This window comes from Filicampus tigris, chromosome 9, assembly GCF_054856515.1.
Source record: "Filicampus tigris isolate MCC_2025a chromosome 9, RoL_Ftig_1.0, whole genome shotgun sequence".
NCBI classification, from domain to species: domain Eukaryota; kingdom Metazoa; phylum Chordata; class Actinopteri; order Syngnathiformes; family Syngnathidae; genus Filicampus; species Filicampus tigris.
In genome coordinates this window covers 7207911-7230434 of record NC_141225.1, presented here as the reverse complement: position 1 = coordinate 7230434, position 22524 = coordinate 7207911, and the positions used below count along the sequence as shown (strand labels likewise).

Sequence of the window (22524 nt, the reverse complement as noted above, 5' to 3'; positions counted from 1 at the left end):
TGGCTGCTGTAATCAACATGCCGCTGCTTACCCTCATCAGGGTGTGTGTGTTTGTGTGTGTGTTGAGCAAAGCTCATATGAAGTCACAGTGAGAGGCCAATTGGCCGCTTCAACACCCCACTGTTTGAGCTTGGGGTTTGAGTAGTGGTCTGCCCGGGGAGGTGGAGGAAGGGCGACTGAGGAAACGGGGAGATGGGATGTTGGGGGTGATAGGCAATGGTGTCATATGACACAACTGTTTTAAGAATAGATCCCGGTGGTCGGCTTCTATACTAACTGTTGTCTATGAAGGGAGATCTTTTTTTCTTAGGTTATTTAGCATACCTTCACCAGTGCTTCCAGATGTGTTAGTTAGAGCATGAGAACTTAAAGAACAATTTTCAATTTGCAGGAAAGGGGCGGGGGCTGACGGGGTTGTTTCAGGGCTCCTCTGCAAAAGTGTGAAATATTGAAACAGATCCTGTGGCGTCTTCACTCGTGCAACCCGGCCGCAGCTGATTGACAGCCTAGTTGACGACTGCTAGCTTCGGGTTACAGAAATGGATTAATACAATTAGCATAAGAGAGTCGCACCTTTGATTCCAATGTGATATTGTGCTGGGCAGTCCATCTCCATAAGCCTGTTAAAGAGCGGAACGTCCCAGCCTTTTGTCAGCAGTCACCTTTCATTGTGTGTTGGATTACTGCCCCCATCCAGTAGGGTTCACAGGTCAGGCACTCATTTTCTACATCAGCAAACAAAAAAATCCCCAAATGTAGAGCAGTTTTAATGCCTGTGCATGCTAAACGTGAAAGGTATTTGAGGAATCCTGAACTTTTCTTAAACACACAGCATCTTAATAAGAGTCTATTCTCCTCCTGAACAACATCTGCCTTGCTTCACGGTGAGGGGCGTGGCCGCAGAGGAAGGGTTAATCTAACCAGCAGGAAGACGGGTGCAGGGCTGGGCCTCAACAAGGGAAGGAGGGAGGGAGGACTGGAGGGCAGTATAAAAGTGACAGAACACAAGTGGTGCTTTATCCATCCTGCGCCGGGTAAAAGGAAACCTTAAGCCGCTGCTGAACCAGCTTTACCTCCTCATTTCCCTCCATTTTTGAACACCGCCATCAGACGCGTGCACATGGCAGTATCATCTCCTCAGAGAGCAGGCCCACCCGCCACCGTGCTGGCCTTGGCGTTTCTCCTCGCCGGTTCAGTCATGATTGGTAAGTAATGCATTTGAATGTTACAAAGTGGAAGAAAGTTTGCTAAACTAGTTAAGCTGCAGCGAAAGCAGAGTGCCGAGGGGGTAGGGCAGGCGTGGAGGAAAGTTGGAGGAGTTTGAATGGTCTTCCAGTTTAAATCCAGGATTTAACCCAACAATCTTTCTTTTTCTTGGAATGCAAACAAACTGTCTCAATCCTTATGTCATATGGTGCACAGTTTGTTTCAATTTTAAAAAAGTGTTGTTTTTTTGGGGGGGGGGGGGGGGGGTTGACCCTCAAGATGCGGTGCTCCAAGGCAAACAAAGAGATCATCTGAGTGATCACTGTAGCATCTAAACTGATTATTTCAATTACATCCCTTTTTAATGCTTGTTTTTTTAAAGCTTTCTAATCATTTACTACCATTTTACTTTGGATTTTTGCTGTCTGGTCCCTATTATATTAAGCTGAATGAAACATGAAGCCATGTATGTGCGTGTCTCCATAGTACAGGAGGCTTTAGTGAGACATTCAAGTTGACTGATGGAGTTGAACTATCTGGAAAATTGGATACAGCTCGCATGCCTAAGTTCAACTGATGTACTTATATAAAAGTTGCTCCTAGTAGATGCAACGGTAGCTTAATTTATTTTCCCCTGCAACATTTTAGGGTGACCTCATGCTTATTTTCGTCACCAGTTTTTGCACAATGAGTTTTCTCCTCTCAACATTTTTTCCAAAGCTGCTTCTATTCCATCCAATTTCACAAAGTGAGGGATGTGATCCTGCAATAAAAAAAATTAAAAAAACTTTCACAAAGCCACCACCAAATAAGGAAATAAACACATTTTAAGTCTCTCTGTAATCAAACCCCTTACCAAGGGGAGTTGCTCCAACAGTAAGGAGCTCCAGCAAGGCAATTTGATTAAACTCCAGTTCTCTCATTAATCATAACATGAAGAGCTGGAGGGTCGCTCACAAATAAAATGTGACAAAGCCAAGTTTAAGTCTTGCATATCAAATTGGCGCCAAGAGCAAACTAAACCTCTATGTTGTGGCCTTAAGTTAATCACACACTGGATGACTTAATTCAAAACGGGTGTATTCCACAGCTTATGAGGTCATCCATGTAGGGTAGCCTTGAAAACCATTGCTGCATAGATTGCAAAAGAGAAACAAAATGTTTTCTTTTGATAAACATGAGCTGCGCACACAAAGCACTCCACTAACCCAAATGGGAATATCCAAAAAGATGAATGGACCAAGCATCAAATATCCTCCACATGGAAAAACCTCAAGTGTTGCTTTACATTTGAACCAAACATCTGCTTCCTGAGCTGTACTCAAATAACCAACTGAAATTGTCTTGTCAACTTGGGCAACTGGAGCTGTGCTGCATCTTACATAAGCAAGGAAGGACGGTCTTACTCACTGGGTGAGATTTATGGACGTTACAGAGTGTAATGGTGACCGGGACAAATGGAGAGGGAGCGTTCTGGTAGCGTAATGGACAGGCTCTCATGGGAAAACTCCTGCAGTGAAAACATTCAACAGGCTTCTTGTTGAAAAATGGGAACATAAGTAAAGGATATTTCTTGTGTTTGGATAGACCACCTAACATATTTCACCACAACACAGTATAAGGTCCGTGTGCACTATGAAGCGGTTTGAGGGCGGCTCTTCAGTCCGGCAGCGAACCCAGCCCAAGGTTCCTGTCGAGGTAGGACCATGTAATTATGATAATCGTTGTTTGTATAACCACTATAGAAGTAGCAAAGGCAGTCACATGTCAATGGCAACATAGCACCACTATAAGATCCCAGTGAAGTACACTTGTTTCCAAATGGCACTCTAAAAACGGTGAGGCTAAAAATTACACAATGTTGGGTCAAAAATGGACCGATCCATAACCTGGGTCAATTTGGCCCAACTTTCTTGGTTGTTTTTGCAGAAAACAACCCAAAAAATGGGTAGTTTTGTACAAAAGAAAATAGGCTGCTTTGTACAAAACAATGCAAGAAAGTGGGTCAAATTGACCCCATGTGTGTATTGGTCCATTTTTGACCCACAATTGTGTTATTTTTAACCCAACTGTTTTTAGAGTGTGGGATGGGGTTTCTAACATACTCCAGGTATGAGACCTGGACACATCTTATGTAAAAATGGTTTCGCTTTAAAGTTCAGTTTTCACCAAGCAATACCCTTCAGTTGTTGTTATCCTTTCGGCTTGTCCCCTCAGGGGTCGCCACAGCGTACTGTTCATATTTTGTAGATTTTCCAATGTTCCAAAAGTATCTGAACTGTACTGTGCTGGTCCCAGTAGAATGCTTAACCTACACGTACCATTGATTGGTCAATTAATTTTCAATTCCATGTTACACTGGAAATGAAACTTGTGGACTGGGAAGACAATAAGTGGCAAATTTAAAAATATGGTGTGTTTTTTTTTTTTTTTTTTACAGTGTAAGGAATTTATACTATGTTTACATTTAATGTCAGTATGCAGCACGATTCATGGTTGTGCTTTCATGTGCGCTTAAATCATTGGTGAGTTACGCGTTGAAGTGCTGACCTTATATGCTAGTTATGTTGTTGATGCAGCAATTGCTATCCCCTCTACACAACCCACAGTGGAACAGAGCAGTCTTTTAATTCCTAAATCCAATCCCATACAAGTTGCATTTGTTTCGTGACCATGCTTTTAAGTCAAACGTCAAAACACTTCGATCCCAAATCAATGGACATTTTGCTGCTTCTTCGGTGTATGTCTTGACCACCTGGAGGCTGTATTATACAGACATAAGGACACGTCAACAGTCCCAGATCCTCATTAAGTGAAAGTAACATTAGTCATTCTAACGGCATATTTGGGTTATTACGTGCGTTTTACATGGCTCTTAAAAATCCGAAAAACTGTCAATATTCGGGTTTTAAAAGGGTTCTTGACTGCATGTACTGTGAGGGCCGCCGGATCCCTCAAAGTCCTACCTGCACTCAATGATTACGTTTGCATGCAGTCAATATCCCTTTTAAAACCCAAGTATTGACAGTATTTGGGTTTTTAAAAGACATGTAAACGTGCGCAATAACCTGAATATGCCCTTATTCGTGTTTTCAAAATTCCGAATATCATGCCTAATATTACTCCTTTTCTAACCCGAATATGTGCGTATGTACACACCGATCAGAATATCCCGATTGCTCAACCCCAAGTAATATTGGTCTTTGTAGTACAGGAAGTACTGTGTTTGGCGTGCAACCCACGGGAGATACACAATTAGTGATAAACAAAAAAGAATGACACCACACTTTTGGAGCGAGGAGGAAACCGTCTGTTTCATTTGTGCGGTGAGTGACAAGAATATAATGTGTTTTATTGACGTCGCAAATAACAAGCAGAAATTACGTCTATTTGTGTCATGATGTCCGTACGTCGCCACTTAAATCGGGTTACTCAACTGCGGGAGTAACTCTGTCCACTCACGTGCATGTAAACAGGTTATTCCATCCAAATGTTTAAGAAATCGGAATTTTGACCTTAACCCCAATATTGACTGCATATAAACGTAGTCAGTGAAATCCAACAGGCCTATTCACAACAATGCAAAGGCAAATGTGAGCGTATGCATTGCAGAGGGGGAGGGGGGGGGGGTGCACCGAAAGCAAGCCAATTGAAAGCAGATGTCACGTTTCCTGATTGTGGCCCTCAAAGCAGGCACCGCACTTTTGATAAGCAGCCCTCGGGGTCGGGTCGGCTGCAGCTGGGCAGCACCGGGTGAAATACGTGCTGCTTCCACGGACCTGATTGAAACCATGAAAGCCCGTTGTTTTTCTGCCAAGGGGAGAGGACGGGACGGCCATCAATCGCTCTGACAGGAATGAAGGGGAGGAAGGGGGTGGAGGTTGTTGGTGGGGGTTAGTCGGCATAGTCAAGATACTGGGGGTCAGCAGCCTGTTGTTTCAAAGAGGGTAGAGTTGCAGAGCGCATTTAACCCAAAGGGACGAGGCTCTGGTGTCACATTCCTCGGCATGTTCTTAACTCTACAATTTAGGTTCATTTGGAGGAACGGGATATGAAATTACAAAGCAGGTTATGCCCATTTACTCCTTATTTAAATAGGTTTAACTCGGAAAAGATACTTTAGATGTTCTGATTAATCTGTTTAGTCCTAGTGTCAATTGAAGAGTCAGATAGAGAGAGAGAGAGAGAGAGACGCCACTTTAAAAGATGGATAGCAGCCCCACTCGGACAGCTTGCCATGCTGAATAAAATTGGAGACAGAATGGCGTCACCAAATGTTACGCTGATTAGAAAAGGCCACCACAGGGCAAATTCATGTTTTTGTGAAGACAGAAGCTTTGATGTATACAAGCACGATCTTATCCCTTTTGTTATAAATAATCTAATTTGAAAGGTCAAGGTTTTGACCAATGGTAACCCACAGTCAAGCACAGAGTGGCGATTTTAAGCAACTATTTTAGCCCATCCGTCACATCCTTTAGCACCAGCTAAATCGAGACCGAGCATGGCATTCGCATGTATAGCATGAAGAAAACATCTGCTCGGAACAGAGGGGTCTTTTATTCTAATGGTCACAGTGGGTCACAACAGCTTCAGTGTTGACAGTAAGCTTTAAAATCGGCATGCAATTACATTTTGGTCATGGGCGGCCAACCTAAATGGAACAATTCTTAGAAAAATAAGTGGCATTGTGCCATCTCTGTCACATGGGGCACATTGCAGATTAACAGAACCAGTCCAATGAAGAATGCAGATGCCAAATTATTTTGCACAAGGTAATGCAACGACGAATAGGCCACGTCTAAATTGCATGGAAAGGCAGGGCGAGTTCTCTGCGACCGTGGGAAAAATCTTGCTTGCTCTTTACTTTGTCCCGAGCAGTGAAATAAAGAACACATGTAGTGAGAGGAGATGGTTATGGTATGGCTCTTGACACATTGCTCTCCCGAATGTGGGAGGTGTGTACGGCTCACCTCCGCGGATGCCTTGGATTAGACGTGCGTGACTGGGAGAGGGCGAGCAGTCGGTGAGGGCTGTGGAGCCGGCAGGCTTCTAGCCCACCACATTCCTCCATCCCCAGTCCCAAGAGATGGGGAGAGGGGGGGACTTTGGGGTGGGATATATACAGACCGTGGCAGTCCCTTTTCTGATGGGAAAATTGAAAATAGAGTGATGAAGTCAGCGCAAGGGGTCAAGGCTGATTAAGACGGTTGTGTTACTGGAGTTCTTCTTACTTTGTGCAACAGGACACACAACTGCTGATCACAAAATGCTCATTGTAGGATATAGGTGGTATTATGTTAGAAGTGGAGTACCGTGGAAACTCCAACGTACAGTAGATCAAAATCCATTCTTGGTCACTCGTCAAACTGCTATTTGTCCGGATGTCTGAAAAATGATTCCCCATAGAGTCTCATGAAAATACTTTAAACACCAAAACTTAAAAATATACAGATGTTTGTCAAACTAAAAATAAGTTAGCTGCTGGTAATGGTAAAACCTTTAAAAAAAAAACGATCAGTCAATTTTTATCTCAGTTCAGTACAAGAAGAAATTACAGAATACTTAACTTTGACAAGTTACCTTTTTAGTTTGGCCTTTAAATAATTGTTCTTAGTCTCTTACTATTTTTATCCAATCTTATTGTTGTATAGTTCTTAGCTTCTTTTATTGCTTTGTCTTTTTTAGCTTCGTTGTCATTTTCCTTTAGCTTCATCTAGGTTTTACCTCCAGCGTTTCCTCAAGGGGGGCCTCCGCGCTGGGAGGTGTGGCTGCCCTACCTGCGCCATGCTTAGCGGCTGCCCCGGTTGTCGTGGCCCGGGGGTCTTTGAGGTGGTGGCGCTACCCATGGCCATGGGTTCTCATCCCTCTCAGCGTGGACGAGCTCCCCTTGGGTACTCGTTCCTCATATGGTTTCTCTGTGCCGTGCCATGTCTCTTTTTAAGGTTTTATGTGTGTGTGTGTGTTTGTGTATGTGTGTGTGAGTGAGTGAGTGAGTGAGTGCAAGTGTGCTTGTGGTTGTCTGTCCTTGTGTATACTGCGAGGGAGGGAGGGAAGGTGGGAGTGGGTTCTCTTTTTATGCTGTATTTTGATGTTTTTAATGTACAGCACTTTGAGTTGCATCTTGTGTGTGAAAAGTGCTATAGAAATAAAATTTGATTTGATTTGATTTGATTTGAAGTTTGATAACTATGGTGAAGTTAAGAGTTTTTGAATGTAAGATTCAGTACACCCTGGGGTTGACAGGTATGCGGTCATGATTAGCAAGACCGCCAAGACAAAGTATGATTCGGACTTGATGAATCATAGTTGTGGCTGTGCCAAAATGTGTACAAGACAGAAAGGTTCTGTTGGGGTCAAAGATCACCTGCAATCATTAGTCAAAATGTCACTCCTATATGTTGTAACACCACTGAAGGAATTTTGCCCCTGCATCTGCCACAGAGGCCTGCTACAGCTCCACTGCAGAGAAGGAGCTGTCACAGAGCTGAAACAACACATCTTAGCTTCTCAGCACTCTGCCACTTGAATGAGTCTCGTTTGTGTAACAAAACCTCCAATTTATGCACTAGCCATTTGGAGCCTCATCCTTTTTCTGGTAAATTAAACAAGCGGACCACCCAGAGACGAAAGAAGGATGGCAGCTGTAGACGACAGACTACAGACCTGGGTTACAAAAGAAAGGCACACAAGGTCAGGGACTGACTTTCCTGTCATGTTTGTAGAAGGCAACAAATATTATGCACAACAACTGACATTTGCAGTGGTTGGGCTAAGGTCAGCACAGTGAGATCAGAACAAAACATAACAAGTCATTATGTTTTGTGTTATTTGGGCTAATTTTGAGATTACAGCTTTTCCCCAATTCATATATCGCCCATGAATTGGACTGCTTATAGAATTGCTTATAGATCCCTCAAGATGGCAGCAAAGCATTCCTATTATATTAGACACCGTGAGGACCTGAGCACAAAAACAGCAAATAGGTGAGGTTTTCACAAAATAACTGAGGATAGGTTAAAAAAATAATTGTGAATGTATAGGAACACTACATTTATCATGTTACTGAATATTTGCAAACACTAGATGTTAGACCAGGTAAGGATGTTTTCTCCAAGTCAAGGTCCGGAACATGACAATGTGTAGAGTACTTTCCACATCCGTCCCAAATAATTTGTTGTCTTCAACTAAATGTCAAATAAAATAATAAATACAGTACAATAATAAAGACAAATGCTTAGCATTCCAACACAGTGGTCTATATGGACATTTTTTACAGAATAAAAATTGACTTGATTGAGTTCTCACCTATTACTGTACCTAGTCATTCCACTCGCAAGGCTGCTCTGAATAATGGATTTGATCGGGTGAGCCATGTCACCTGGAAGAAGTTCCAAAGCACCCGATAGGGCTGTAGATGGTCTGTGTGCACACACATACATACATATATATATATATATATATATATATATATATATATATATATATATATATATATATATATATATATATATATATATATATATATATATATATGAAGGAAATATATATATATATATATATATATTTATATATACATACATATATACACATATACACATATATTCATAAATACACACATATATAGACACATATATGTATGTGTATATTTATATATATATATGTGTATATATATGTATATATACACATTTATATATATATGTATGTGTATATTTATATATATATATATGTGTGTATATTTATATATATATATGTGTATATAATATATCTATATCTATATCTATATATATATATATATATATATATATATATATATATATATATATATATATATATATACATACACATAACATACATATAAATATACATATATACATATATGCACATATATATATATATATATATATATATATATATATATACACATACATATAAAAATACATATAAATGCGTGTATACACATATGTATGTACAAACATATATATGGATACAGTATATATACACATACATATACACACATATATAATATATACACATATAAACACGTATGTTATATGTATGTAATGTATAAATATATATATATATATATATATATACATATACATACATAATCACACACACACACACACGCACACACATGAATGTCCAGACTTGTTAGCTTGACAAATGGTGAAACCTTCAAATCAAAAAGGTCAGCATTGTGTATGTTGCAATGTATGGAAACCATATTTCCCTTGTACACATACATATGTACATATAATGAGCAGCTGTCATGGACAGTTGCTAACACAGAGCATGCCAGAGGGCCTCATTGCAGATTACTGGCTTCTGCACCTGCTCACACACAGCACGCAGTGTTGACTGTAGTGGCACCTGCTTGTCACATTGATTTACCAAAGGAAGCAAGCAGCAGACATGTGCCAATGGCACATCAAAATTATATTCTATAACAATCAACCTATTGTGACTATGGCTGGGCAATGAATCTAAATGCAATCGTGATTTCAATTTTGGCTTCTCACAATCTTAAAACATAATAGAAGAAAACCGATTAATGTGCAGAACGGCGTGGGGCGTTTACCAGCTTCCAGCGTGAAAGTACCTTGAGTGCACCGTCTTGCTTGGGCAACAAGCGTGTGACGTGTTTGTGATTCTGCCTTTCCTGAGTGTGCGTAATCTTTTTTAATAACACCCCAGTTGGAGTTTACTGTAAAATTAAATACACAACAAAAATAATTACACACATTGTATATTTAAATATAAGATATGTTTTATTTTAAAAACAGCGCAATTGCTAATTCTAAAGTCAATGTAAAATCCTATTGTCGTGCTAAAGGGAAATCAGCAACCTGCGAGAGTGATATTCTTTCAAATTACAAATACAGAGTCCCCTCCCTGGACTCTGTGGACTCGGTGGGGGACAGGAGGATGTTGGCCAAGCTGTCATCAATGCTGGACAACCCGGACCACCCCCTCCAGGTCACCCTAACAGCACTCCACAGCTCCTTCAGTGACAGACTGTTACACCCTCGCTGTGCAAAGGAGAGATTCCGCCCCTCCTTCTTGCCTGCTGCTGTCAGACTCTTTAACAAGAACATTGTGTAGTCTCTACAAACTGGCGGACATTAGTGCAATTGTGCAGTCCTGCACCTGAGCTCATATCGTGCAATACCCAACATTCCCCACTACTGTAATACCGTGCAATACTCAACATTCCCCACCACTGTTAGTCTAGTTTTATTTTTATCCAATGCTGTTCCTTACATTTCACTACAGCACTTCAGCACTGTCACTTACTTACAGAGTATTTTTCCTCTGTACTATGTACAGGCTAAAATGAGTGTTCCTCATACTTTTTATGTAGATGTATGTTGGTGTGTATATACATGTTTATATACACATGTTACTGTGTATATTTACATAGGTTTGATCCTGAATGTTTGCCGTTAATGTTATACATTAATGGCTACATTATGCCGCCGTCCCTGTGTGACCTATATCTTTGCTGCTGTAACACTGAAAATCACAGCGTGGTGATCGGTGAAATAAAAATACAGACCGGGCACGGCATTGCGTCTGTGGGACCTCAGGTATACAACGCTGTTTTATTTTTATTTTTTTTCCTTACTCGGCTGCGTGTCAGGAGTGCGGCACCTGTGTGTGATGTGGTACAGGTTAAGTCCATTCTCGACGTTGCTTGACTGACTCAGACCGACTGGGACCACATTGGTCGTTTAAATATGCAGACGGGAACTCTGTGGCAGTTAGACAATGCCCAGTTCTAATTGACACATAAAAGCGGTAGGAACACATAAACGCAGGTAAAATAACAATACTCAAAGACACATTCTCCCCAATAGGTGAAAAACCAGCTATAGTAATACATGGATGTCTTAAAATGACTCAAAACACCCAGAGTGGTCCCTTGCGGCTGAAGTCAGAGGGCAGTCATCTGATGTTGCCATTGTTTCAGACAATTTGTGTTCTGTTTTCAGTGAAAATACGGTCATCAGAGAGAAGTTTAAGAGATGATCACTGTATGGCGTATTGAAAGCGTAGCAAAAAGTGAACTTCACTAATGGCATCGACCATTCAGCGTATATTACCTCAGTATCGTGAATCGTAACTTACAGAGGTTAGGTTTACATTTCACAGTGATTTTTTTTTTCTTGATGGGCTTTGCTTTCATTTAATTCAGGGGTGTCCAAACTCGCTCCTCAAGGGCTGTTGTCCTGCCTGTTTTCCATCTATCCCGCACTTGTTTCAAGAGATCATGATCGTTACCAAGCTTCTTTGGAGCTTGCTGATGAGCTGATCATTTAAAAATCAGGTGTGTTGCCACAAGGAGTATTGAAAAACAGGTAGGAAAGCGGCCCTTGAGGACCGGAGCTGGACACCCCTGATTTAATTGTTCATGGTTCTGCCAACCTGATGCAGATGAATCTTTGAGTAGCATACACCATATGAGAGAAAAGTCATAATTGCATTCTTCCCGGTGAAATGTGCATGGACTGTAGAGATTCTCCAAGACTTATTGGAACAACCATACGTCATACACTGCTGCATTTTCATCATGGAGACAGAAAATAACATAAAAACGACACAGAGAAATCAGTGTATTCAAGTTATGAGCGCTTAGCAAGTGTCTACACGAGACGGCCACTGTTAGCTGCGGTTCTCGCTATGGTGAGTAGGCGGCACATAGTTTATTTTAAGACATTCGTGTATTGAGAGAGCTCAATCTTAACTTTCTTATACGAGCACACAACAGTATTAGCCAGTATCTATTAGATAGCTAGATAGCTAGGTAGCTAGATAGATAGCTAGAGTGAAGTGACATTATTAATCCCATGAGCAAAAGCAAGAATGGAATAATTTGATAAGTGACCGTTTTTTAACGAGGCAAGTTCAATGCTGTAATGGAAAAATGCTGGAATTTTGTACGGCACACTGGCTTTTAAGAATGTGCCAAGGGTTCAAAAAAGTTAGATGTGAATTCTCTGGGGGCCTGTTGTACAAAGACTTGTGTGGCTTTCTCACTAAAACATGTCATATAGCCAAATCCAGAAAATGTCACACTCACATAAAAAATCCAGATGCATGAATTTCTACGTACGCAGGAAACTAAGCACATCTCAATCGATGCGGAAACGTTGGAGTACCAGACTCCTCCCTGTCCACGCCTTTATATAAATATGCAAATACGCTGCATGCCTTCCGGTGGGAATAACCACTCTGCATGATCAGATAATCAGATTATCAAGACATGAGTAACCAACTGAAAATCCCCAACTTCACAAAGTGTGAGCTGGGGAGACGCTGGTAAACAAAGTTGAGGCCCGAAAAACTGGTATCTTTGCAAACTGTCCACTGAAGTCAGCATTTTCTAAAAGGGTGCAGAGCAGCAACGACAACCCAAATTATTAGCACTGCGCTCCCAAACCTGAGACACGGTGGCCAAGTGAGTTTGCTCTCCAAGTTGGGGGGACGCTGCAATAGTGAAAACGTCTCCTCCCCCCACTCGCCGACAAAAAATGTTTGGCATTGAAACCAGCCATTCGCCCTGGGCATCTTCTCACGCCACTGCACCTGCCACTACCCAGCATCATCTATACAACTCTCTAATGGCTCTAAAGCAAGAAAAACATGCGTATGCCAGCCAAGCAGTTGCCATGGAGTACCGAACATTCCCACGGTCGTTTCACTCTTGCTAGATAGGAAAAGTGTGTATGGCACATGTTTTATGCTAAAAGCTCCAATCCATGTGGTGTACAATATTTTCCATGTGCAAAATGGGAATGTTAATGTTTTAACAACAATACAATGAATGGGGAATAAGAGGGGTTCGTGGAATCTTTCTAATGACATCATCAACAAAACCTTGCAGACCACAGCAACCTTGGATTGCAAGTAAACAGACCAACTGGGTAAAATTGTTTTCTGATGTTATGTTTGTTTCTGAAACAATAATACCGATGCAATCCCGTGTTTGTATCTGCAGACGTACAATCTATCATTGGGACTTATAACAAAAATCACCATAAACCTAATTGCAATGCCTGAAGCCAAGTTTGTGACAGCTTAAAACAAAGCCAACATCTAAATGAAAGCCGCATGTGAACAGAGCAGCAAACAATATGACAATTTGCAGAGTGCAGGAAGCAGAAAAACTAACATAGCGAGAGAGTGAGAGAGCGTAATGAGATCTGCAGAGTTGATGCATTATGGGAATGTTTGGAAAGTGAGGTAATGATGGTGGTGTTTTGGCAGCACGGCGCAATTCTGGGCAGCAGGAATGCCGTGTTTTGGTTTGATTGTTAGACCCGCCTCGCTTGCAATTCGACCTGTCACGCCAACAAAAGGCCTCAAATGCACCACCAGCTCGGTGTCAGCACAGGGTGGGGTCCCAAAAAGATAGAACAAATACAAATAGAGCAGTGAAAGTCACATGCTAGAAATAACACATTACAACTCAATTTTAGAGTCTTAAATTATGAGGGAAGGACCAGGAAATTACATAATGACCATCTCATAACTCTAAACACTTGGGAAAGTATTCAGTGGCGGTTGGCAATGCCTAAACACTCAAGCAAGGCGTCATCAAACGTTGTAATACTTTTATTACATCAGCATATCTGGGAATCTTAAAACAGTGGTTTTCAAACTTTTTTGAGTCAAGGCACATTTCATTGAGAAAATCCTGCAGCACACCACCAGCTGAAATTGTGAAAAAAAAGAAGCTTATTTTAACAATATAAGTGTTGTATTGTTTATATAATATAATTTTTTAACATTGAAGAATGATGTTATACTGTATTATAACGTCTTGAATAGGAATTAAATAAACACAAAAATAAGTATTTTATAATGTTTCATTTATTACTTACTCAGTGTGAAACATGGGCCTGTTTGGATAAACATGCTTCACTAATTCGCTTGTCTCTAAACAAAGACAATTAGCTACCTGCTGCTGCTGCCACCTACTGGTATGGAAGAGTACTACAATATAGTAACTACGTGATTATGCTGCCAGGCATTAGACCGCACAGGCACACAAATTAGATAAGTTCCCACGGCACACCTGACAATATCACGCGGCACCCACAAAGTTTGAGAAACGCTGTTTTAAACAACTCTAAAGCAATCATTAACTGAGTGAAGATTACTATGTCAAGTCAAAAGTCCTGAATCAACAGGTTAATGCAAACATTGTAGCATAAGTGCATAACTATTTTGAGTATTTTTAATCCAAGTTAGGCTTGGTATGGGAAAAATAAACCTATGGCACAGATAAAAGCCCGCCAAGTCCAAACAGAGCTCTGGCGTGTTTGACAGAACGCGTCACTGTGTCTGGTGTGAAACGCTCTCTTCTGACATGCAGTGCATCGCTACAATAATAAATATTTTTCTCACTTTGGCCACTGCGTCGCCTCTGGCATGTTCAGATTTTCCTGGGAAGCGCTCAGCGTCTTTCCCAGTGGGAGGTGAGCACATTTGGCTGGCAGGGCCATGTCTCGTAGTGAGGGAAGGTTTATTTGCTAAGGGCTCCAGTGTAGACTTTTTTACTACAGACTCGCTCATTGATTTAAGATCTTGCGGGGGGATCAGATATTCTTGTGGCTGTACAGTAAGTGTTCTATTGTATGGTGCATGCCATCCGGACTGCACAGCCAAGGAATGTAAAGCATGGAGTGTATAATCACTTTTCCCCTCCTCTCTTAGCGTCAATTACCAAGTTAGAGTACATTAAAACTGACAACTCTGTTGTTGTAACTCACGACAACAACTCACTTCTTGAGGCAAAGTCCCAACGTGACTGTAACTGAATGAATTACTGTTCAACGTGCGCCGCAAGTCTTCACAAATGATCGGTATGATTTTTACACTTCTTTTCAGCGGGGGTCAGAGGACAAGATGACGTGGCCGTCACGGAGGCAGTGTCTACCGTGGCCGCAGAAGAATACATCAGAGGAGACATGATGCCGATGACAACTGAAGCGCCTGGTAAAATGGAATTCCTCCCTGGGAACCCGTCTCTCCGGATTAACTCACGTGTGACTTAAAGTCTCACTGTGGACAAAAATAAGCATCGTAAAACACAAATGAGTTCGTACGCATCACCACTAAAACTACTATGTGTTAACTACCACAAAAAGTAGGACCCGGTCCAATACATACAGCGTTGTATTTCCCGAGCAATGTCAAGATGTGACGTAGCGAATACTATTTAGCTACCATAATTATGCATCCAGATTTATAATATTTTATGGACATTTTTCTGGCTTTGACTGTGGCACTTAAACATTTACATGTACCGGTAATAAAAATGACTGAGGGTTGTTTCCAAAGACAACTTTGACCACTTTTGCTGCATTTTTGGAAAATCTTTATTCCGCATTGATGAAAGTTAGGAGTCGATATGGTAACAAGCTACAATGTCAAAAAAAGTTAGTAGAAATTAGGGTAAAAAAAAACTGTCAAACAGCAACAGTCAAAAGCCATAAAATCTAAAATTGTATGTCATCGTAGTAAATACTTTTAATTACTGTAAATCAAGAAATAATACAAAACATTCATTTTTACAGTGGTTATATGTAGAAAATACAGGAAAAAAACTTATTTTTTGTTTTTCTATTTAAAACCTTTTTTTCACGGTAAAATCTTGAATTAAGTACATGTTTTAAGTGTAAAATGAACAGTAGCAATACATTTTGTAACGTAAATGTTGAAAATGTGTTACCATAATTTAATGGTAGCTTTTCAGCAAGCCCCTGTAAAAACCGCAATTTCTTTTTTGTTACAGTGTACTTGCCATCATATCCGACCATAAAGCATGCCCTCACCATTCCAATTAATTTCCTCCTCAGAGTCAAACAATCAACTACTTGACGTTGTGATGGAAACCCAAGACACCAATGTGCAGACAACACAGGCACCATCTACGGAACGGACGGGACCAAAGAGCGAGGGAGAGGACAATCCCGCAGCAGCTGAGAACGCGGCCGAACAGGGCCAGGTCACCGTAGACGTGTACGCAGACGAACCCCAACTCCAGGAACAACCGACCGTTGCACCAGCGCCACCGAGAGGTGACGGCCCGGACAACATTCACGAGGTGAGACGTCTCCACGGGTCACATCTCTGTGAGTTTCGCTGCTGGGAAGCCTTTTCTCGTGCGCTCACCTTTGGCTTGCACCCGGTAGGGCGACGTGGTGTGCGTGGGCAAAGAGGCCGTTCAGGATAAAAACGCTGTCAATCTAAAACTCATCCATTCTTCCACCTGCGTAAGTAAAAGCAGTACAATTTATCGTTTCTTATGTGTAATGATGTGCAAATGATTAAAAATGAACATTCTTGCACCTTTGCGTCAGCTATTATGTTTGTTAATTGAGAAACAATGATTGGCTGCAAACACTGCCTGTTCAACAAGAGTCTTTGATTTCGGTCACTTTGCAGAAGAACACAAAGGTGAAGATTCAAAGCGTTCGGGAAGAGTTGTGCGGTGAAGACTGCAAGCTACTGATCTACCAGGAGGACAACACGGACCAGATCCTCGTGGCTGGACAGTATGTTGAAGGTCAGATTTAAGACACATACACGCTTGTGTACTTTGGATGATGCTCAATCTGATCAGCAGCGAGAAAGAGGCCGGATTATAACTCAAGGCGTGCCTCACCTATTTTGCAGACGACGTGAAAGGCATGGTCAACAAGTTCAACAATGACAACATCAAAGACAAGGTAAGGAAATAATATAAAAATGTTCAAATGATACTTCCATAATTGTTGCTCATTTTGTATGTTTCTGTTTGGCTGAACAGGCTGGTGTGAAGGAGGCGGTCCCGCACTGGAGGAAGAACTCAAAACTGGTCCTGGTTTCCCTGTTGCTGACTGGCCTGCTGCTGGCTGCTCTGCTGGTCGCCGGTTATTACTATAAGACCCACCGCAAGAATTCCAAAGGAGTCCGGCTGGTGAGTGGATAAAATGAGCCCGGCATTTTTTTTTAAATTAGGGAGACATGAAAACAGGAAATCAAGAACAGACCCTGTGGGAATCCATTTTAGGTGGAAATACCAAGAACCACAAGCCATTGGACTTGTTGCCTTGCCTAGGTCACTCCTATAAATGAAAAAATTGGCATGTTGAATTTACTCAATTGTATTTTGTCAAGTGGTTGCACACAATGGAATCATCCGGATATAAATACAAGTAAATGGAGAGTCAACTTAAAAATATATCTGCATCCAGATGATTTTATAACATTTTTTTCCGTGTACTATGCTGGCTTGACAATGATGTCTAGTGCGTCTATATGCAAGAGACGACAGCAATCAATCAAATTATCATGTTTTTTCATTTGAAGAATTATGAAGATCATGCAGAATTTGGTCAGTCTGTGGTATTAAGATGCAACTTCTTGCTAATTTATGTTAAGCAAACAACAGGAGCCCTAAATCACATCTAATCACCTTTGTTGTCTAAACAAGTTGCGGCGTAAATATATGTGGTAAAAGTTGAGTCCGAATCAATTCATCGCTGATGTCATTGATATTTCTACAGCACATTACAGAGGTACCCAACTTTTTTTTTGTTCAACTGATCATTGTCACATAAAAATACATTTCAAGGGTGCAGCATACAGTAGAAACAAATAAAAACAAGTGATTAAAAATACAACTTACCATTACACTATACTGGGAGCCCTTTTACATCTCATCTTCTTTTCCATAGCGCAGCGTGTCACCAGATTCCCCCAAAAATGAAGCATTTCTCTGGTTCATTGTTTGTACTGTATTTCACGTGTAATTTTATTTTACATTAGGACTGACTTGCAATTTTTGCAAGTTAATATGCTACCAGTCTCATTTTTGGCAAATTATTTCCAAATACTTGTCTCATAGTAGTATTTGCGCCATACTACATTGAGCATTGTCACACAGCGACACAAGTTTCGTGACGTTAGTGTGAGTTGTCATACAAATTCTATGATGAATAAAGTTCACTTGAGTACACAGTTGTTGTCCATATTGGACAAACATTTTGACGACTATAAGATAGAGCTTCACTTCAAGCTGCTGCCCTCATAACTTGCCGTTAGTCCCCTCGTTCCGCTGGTATGAAATTTCAAGACGATCTGCGATTGGAATAGTCAAAGCTAGTAAAGCTAACTGTAATACTCATCCAGAGCCATCTTATTTCTGGTCTCTCGGGCCCGCATACATGCATGGAAACCGTCTCGCCGGACATTTCACTGCACCATAGAATGTTATAGTCATACCCCAGCGACGGAAAGTCCACTTTAAATTGGTCGATGAGAAGCCGAGATGCCAAAAACACATTATTGGGTAATCTTCTTCAAACTAAAACTGTCGATGCAGAGCAGGAATGTCGACCCATCAGCTAGTCAAAGTAAACGGTTCAACCCTAGTGCAATACCATTTTCTCCGCGTGCAAAGGAAATGGTTCTTTTTTTGTAATAAAATGGGGTTCTAACTCTGACGCAGAGCATGGAACTAAACATTTGCCATGCAGTTGCACAAGAGTGGGAAAGTTGACTATAGCATGTACCTGCACATTGCAAGTCTACCAAGTTGTCACAAGGATGGACTTTTTAGGCACCCCAAAACACTGTTTTGGGCAGCCAACAGAGTTGTCATGTAAATTGTGATTTATAAGCTATAAAGAATAGTAAATCAACAGTAACACATTTTAAAAGTGAACCTCCAATATCCAAGACAAAACTATACCCATTGCAAATGTATTCTTTTTTAAGTGTTAAAAGTTTATGAATCACATTTGTGAAACTCCTGTCATCAGTTTAGCACTGGCAAGGACAAGCTTGACTCACTTAACTCAACCCACTACCATTTTTTTCTTTTTAATCTCACTTCTTTCCACGAGGCTACACATGGTTTCAGTTCCTTTTCCTCCCTAGCTCATGACATCATCTTTTATAAGGAGTTACTGTAAGGGGGTACGCCCATGCGGCCGTTTTGATGGAACTGCCTTTGTTCAAGGTCTCAGTTACTCAACTCTGCGCGATTCTGTCCCGAGTATCATATACCATTGGCGGAGATCTTCTTGTGGCCTGGGCCACTCCCTAGAAGTGAACGCCATCAGAAAGAGTTAGTGTGACCATCGCATGCAAGATGACCTCCCAGCAGACACGTCCATCTAAGTTCACACAGCTGAAACCCGTAAAGTTCATTAAGAGAGAATGCTTTTGTTTACTTTGGGGCTACGCCTGCATGTGCAAATCCATTCTCACTTCACACGTTCTTGCCTGAATGCGCGACCTATTTGAACAGGAAAATTAAACATGTCTGGGTTGCATGTGTTAGTTTGACATAAACCCTGTAAAAAAAAAAAAACTTAAAAAAAAAAAAGATCTGTTTGCTGTGTGCTTTCTACAGGCTGAGTCTTACCAGGTGGATGAAGAGAACCAAGCCAACACACTGGTGTCCGTCGCCCCCCTGCCCCAGGAGCCCGTCGACAAGCCTGCCGCCGCCAATGGAGAATCTCCACCCGAAAATGGGACCAATCCTGCTCCGACCACCAATGGGCACTCTGCCGGCGGCCAGACCCCGGTGGCTGATACAGAGATGTGAATCTAGACTCTCTCCACTCTCCCCCTGACCTTCAACTTTCAACCACTGGTTCATTAAACCCACATTCCCTCTGTTTGCTGCCTTGAAGGCTTTCCACACTTGGGAGAGACAAATTGAGCAAAACCAACTGTCTTCCTCCCTCCCCCTACTAACTCCACACCCAGAACAATGACGATGTCACTGAGGTTCATAATGACATTGATGACAATGCCTGTAATGTGAAAAGTTTGGAATGCCGGGCCTTAAAAGAGGAGCCTGCATACGACGTATTTGGGACTAAAACTGATCAGCAGGGGACTGACTTGAATTTGTCAGCGCTCCCTACCTTTAGTCTTGTAGAGTCCGTCGAGTAATGTCAAATGTGTTCTGTTGATCCTTAATATGAAACTTTTTTTTTTTTTGTCAAGCAAAGTTCCAATGAAGCCACATAGACTAGGTTTTATATTCTTGTAAAAAGGTTTGAGGCTTACTGCTTTTTTTTAATTTTTTTTATAATTTTTGTTTGTTTTTGTGGTTCTTTCTCTGTTAAGGTTTTCATCGCTCCCCTACCTGCTCGGAAGCTCGTAAAAACTATTAGATGCACCTCTTGCTCTGTAGCAGGTAATAAATGGGATCCAATAATCTTTACCAAACTGGAATTTAACTAAATATGGTCAAATTTAACAGACATTGTTGCAAAAAAAAACAAAAAACAAAACAAAGAATGCTGTGTTAGCATTCTGTTTGAAAACCAAAGCTATGTAGCAACCTGCAAGATGCATTTGGACTTAAATTAATGAAAATACAATGCTGGTGTTATTTGCAAAAATCTTATTCGGCAAAAGTATGTTTTACCATTTGTGTTTGCATGTTGACTTTTTCAATATGACATGAGTGTGAAACTTTTTTGTATTATATTCAGAATAAAGTGAAAAACACAAAAAACAGAGTTAGCTGTCAACAAAGTCAATTCTGTGAATTCTAACCAAAAGGTCTTCACAGTATGCTTTTGTTGTAACAAGATATTGCTCATATCAAAGTGCAACACATTTTAGCTTGTCTTTTGTTGCAACGGAAAGTAGATATATATGGCCATTGTCTCATCACAACCTTGTATTTTGACTTTTTTACTTTAATCAGCATTGAAGTGAGGTACTAGACGCATACCAATAATCGGGACAAGGTTGAGCATTTTTTTCAGCCACGTTCCAATCAGCAAAGGTCCATTTGTTGAGTATCTATAAAATATTATCCAGACCAACTATTCTATGGTGTGGGTTGTGTTAAGAATTTTTCCCCCCAAAGTCTGCTTTGAAACCCTTAGGGTTGAGAATCTTAAATGTTAAACCGGTTCCAATCTTTTGTGCGTGGTCAACACTGAATTGGATTGAGCCACAGACTCCTTGACTGTGACGTGAAACGGAATAATTAAGAATTGACTTCAAGCTAAATATTTCTTTGTCATGTGTGGTGTCTCTTCAATTCGCAGTTCTGAGGATGGGAGTTCAAATTCAGGCTGCAGCCTTCCTGTATGGAGTTTGTTGTTATGTTTTGGAATATGTTCTCCCCTGTGCTTCCATGAGTTTTCTCCAGGCACTACGTTTTGCTTTCCACATTCCAAAATCCTGCATGTTAGTTTGAGTGAAGACTGTAAATTGTCCTTAGGTGTGAATGTGAATTTCAATGGTTGTTTTTCTAAATGTGCCGTGCAATTGGCTGGCGACCAGTCCAGGGTGTAACTAGCCTCTTGCCCTATGTCAGCTGGGAAAGGCTCTAGCACACCCGTGACCCTAGTGAGGATATGCGGTATACAAAATGGATGAGTAGGTATGCGTCTATTCTGCTTAACGCGGTCTGCTGGAATGCTTTACTCACCAGGTCCATCACAATTCCACCACTGGTTCTGCTTTATTCAGTTTTCCAAATACAGCTCAGCAACACTAAATTACCCCCAACCAAAAAAACAGACATACGAAAGACATTTATATATGACAATAGTTACATTAATATGACGTTCTTCTAATGCAATGGAATAGTAAACAAAAGTATTATGCTCAGGCCAGTTTAATGTCATAGATAATAAACAGCCCACAGTTTAATTATGATGGGCATTTTAAACAGGACACTTCAATGCACTTGATAAATAAAATATTCAATGTTCAACTTCAATTATAAAATAATTGTTGAATGTGACATTTATCTAGGTAGCATGCAAGACAAGATCTCGTTTAACTAGTATTTCTCAAGATGAATGAGTGAAGGCCAAACCAAACGTTCAAACAGGTAGGCCTTTAGAACATGTTTTTTTTTTGCTTGTTAAAGTTAGCAGTAGGATTTGTAATTGCAGGTGGCACATTTGAGAGATGTTGTTTTGTTCTCATTAAAATTTAGATTAATTCAAATTTAAACAATGACGCCTCGGCTCAAGATTACCCCGATGAAGTTTCTGCGTCTGAAAGGGGTAAATGATGAAGACTTGACAGACGTTTGGAACAGCAGGGAGTCTCACTATTTACCGTAAATGACAAGGCAACACGCCGTGATAATTTTCCTCGTGCATATACATGTTTTATATTGTCTATTTTAAAGGAAATGTAGGCCAGTGTTGCCCGTACACAACCGCCCAACTGAAGATGTCAGTTGAAGAAAAGGGTGGAACTAATGGCAACATTATCTAGTCGGAACCCGTGCGCTGTGCTCACCTCTAAATGATCCGAATCACCCGATTACAG

General features: G+C 40.9%; 1 protein-coding gene across 1 annotated transcript; it reads left to right on the top strand.

Moving 5' to 3' along the window:
- The first annotated feature begins 1033 nt into the window (after nt 1-1033).
- On the top strand, nt 1034-20741 carry LOC147141774 (uncharacterized). The gene is made up of 8 exons (XM_086040786.1): nt 1034-1205; nt 15103-15210; nt 16074-16321; nt 16410-16490; nt 16663-16783; nt 16894-16946; nt 17027-17176; nt 19619-20741. Exons 1-8 carry the CDS (start codon nt 1121-1123, stop codon nt 19811-19813), a joined length of 1041 nt encoding a protein of 346 aa, XP_085896912.1. The 5' UTR covers nt 1034-1120; the 3' UTR covers nt 19814-20741.
- Nucleotides 20742-22524: the final 1783 nt, after the last annotated feature.

Bases quoted from the DNA above. Each gene is read 5' to 3' on its own strand.
- LOC147141774 (XM_086040786.1), top strand. From the start codon at position 1,121: ATGGCAGTATCATCTCCTCAGAGAGCAGGCCCACCCGCCACCGTGCTG. The intron at 15,211-16,073 runs GTAAAATGGAAT...TTTCCTCCTCAG, and splicing joins GATGACAACTGAAGCGCCTG to AGTCAAACAATCAACTACTT. The intron at 16,947-17,026 runs GTAAGGAAATAA...TTGGCTGAACAG, and splicing joins ATGACAACATCAAAGACAAG to GCTGGTGTGAAGGAGGCGGT.